At 36.3% G+C, this 1113-nt stretch overlaps 1 protein-coding gene across 1 annotated transcript in view; it reads right to left on the reverse strand.

The window, feature by feature from the left end:
- Positions 1-333: 333 nt before the first annotated feature.
- The window catches only part of LOC122069439 (WAT1-related protein At1g43650-like), a 2367-nt gene continuing 1587 nt past the window's right edge, over positions 334-1113 (reverse strand). The window contains exons 4-5 of the mRNA XM_042633451.1: positions 774-925; positions 334-683 (exon numbers count right to left, since the gene is read on the reverse strand). Coding sequence (XP_042489385.1) covers positions 497-683; positions 774-925 — 339 coding nt within the window. The 3' untranslated portion in view covers positions 334-496. The remainder of the gene's footprint in view (positions 684-773; positions 926-1113) is intronic.

Consider the following 1113-nt stretch of genomic DNA (forward strand, 5'->3'; position numbering starts at 1 on the left):
GTAATTTTTCAATATAAAAATAAAAAATTATTTCTTCTAAATTAGCTATTTAAAATTTGCATACCAGCCAATTAATCTAACTTTCATACCTTCTGGGTAGGAGATCTTGCTTGGTCACCTAGGCCCTGCACCATTGTGAGGGCCAATGAAAATACGTAATGGTATATACAGGGATGAGATTTTTTATTTCCTAAGAGTGGAGAGGTAATTTCGCTTACTCAAGTGTGGGCGTAGGGATTATGAGACCAGGCAACCTTCTTTTTTAGTACTTTTAACAAATTACTTCATCTCAAATTGTAACCATAGCCCACATAAACTTAAAAATCAACTATTGGAGAGATCCATAAATTATTACTCTTAAGACTAAAATTATATCTCAGGCACGTAGCCTTCCCTCCTCCCTCTCCCCCTCCCTTTTCAATTCAACATGAAGCATTTAGCTTCACCCTCAAGAAACCATTAAGTGTATGATAAGTTCTTAAACACAGAATACTGCTCAGTTTTTTCCATTTGTGCTTGGGATGGTCATGCTCAAGGGTTGATTAGCTGTGGTGATATCTAGTGTCTGATGATTAAGAGAACTTTTATCATCGTTCCCAACCTTCCCTTCACTGCAATTGTCTCTGCTTTTGCCCCATAATACTATATAAAGCCCCACGACAGTAATGATTGCACCGATCAAGCTGCAAGAAGCCAAAAGCAACCCATATCCTTCTGAGATTGAATCTGTAGAAACAGCTCATATAAACAATCGTTTATGTTTTATTGCTCACCTTCCCAAGTAAAGTTGCTCAGCGAAGAAAACTGCTGAGAATATGCCTACAATCACCATTGCCAATGGACAAAACATAGCTGCAAAAACTGGTCCCTTCTCGGTGATACACCATGTTTGTAGGTAGTACACCAAGGCTGAGTTGATTACTCCCTGTCAAGAAGCAAAAATTTATCAAACAAATATTAGCCACTAAACAATCCAGTGTGACTGGATAACTAAGCTTTCCGTTTTACTCACTTTTTTAAAACTTGGTCAGGGCAAGTCATATTTTTTCTTATTTTCGTAATATCTTTTTTTTTTTCCTCATTCTTCAAGTATTTTTTTATTATTATTATTTT

The sequence above is a fragment of the Macadamia integrifolia genome, unplaced genomic scaffold (assembly GCF_013358625.1).
Source record: "Macadamia integrifolia cultivar HAES 741 unplaced genomic scaffold, SCU_Mint_v3 scaffold621, whole genome shotgun sequence".
Taxonomy (NCBI): Eukaryota; Viridiplantae; Streptophyta; class Magnoliopsida; order Proteales; family Proteaceae; genus Macadamia; species Macadamia integrifolia.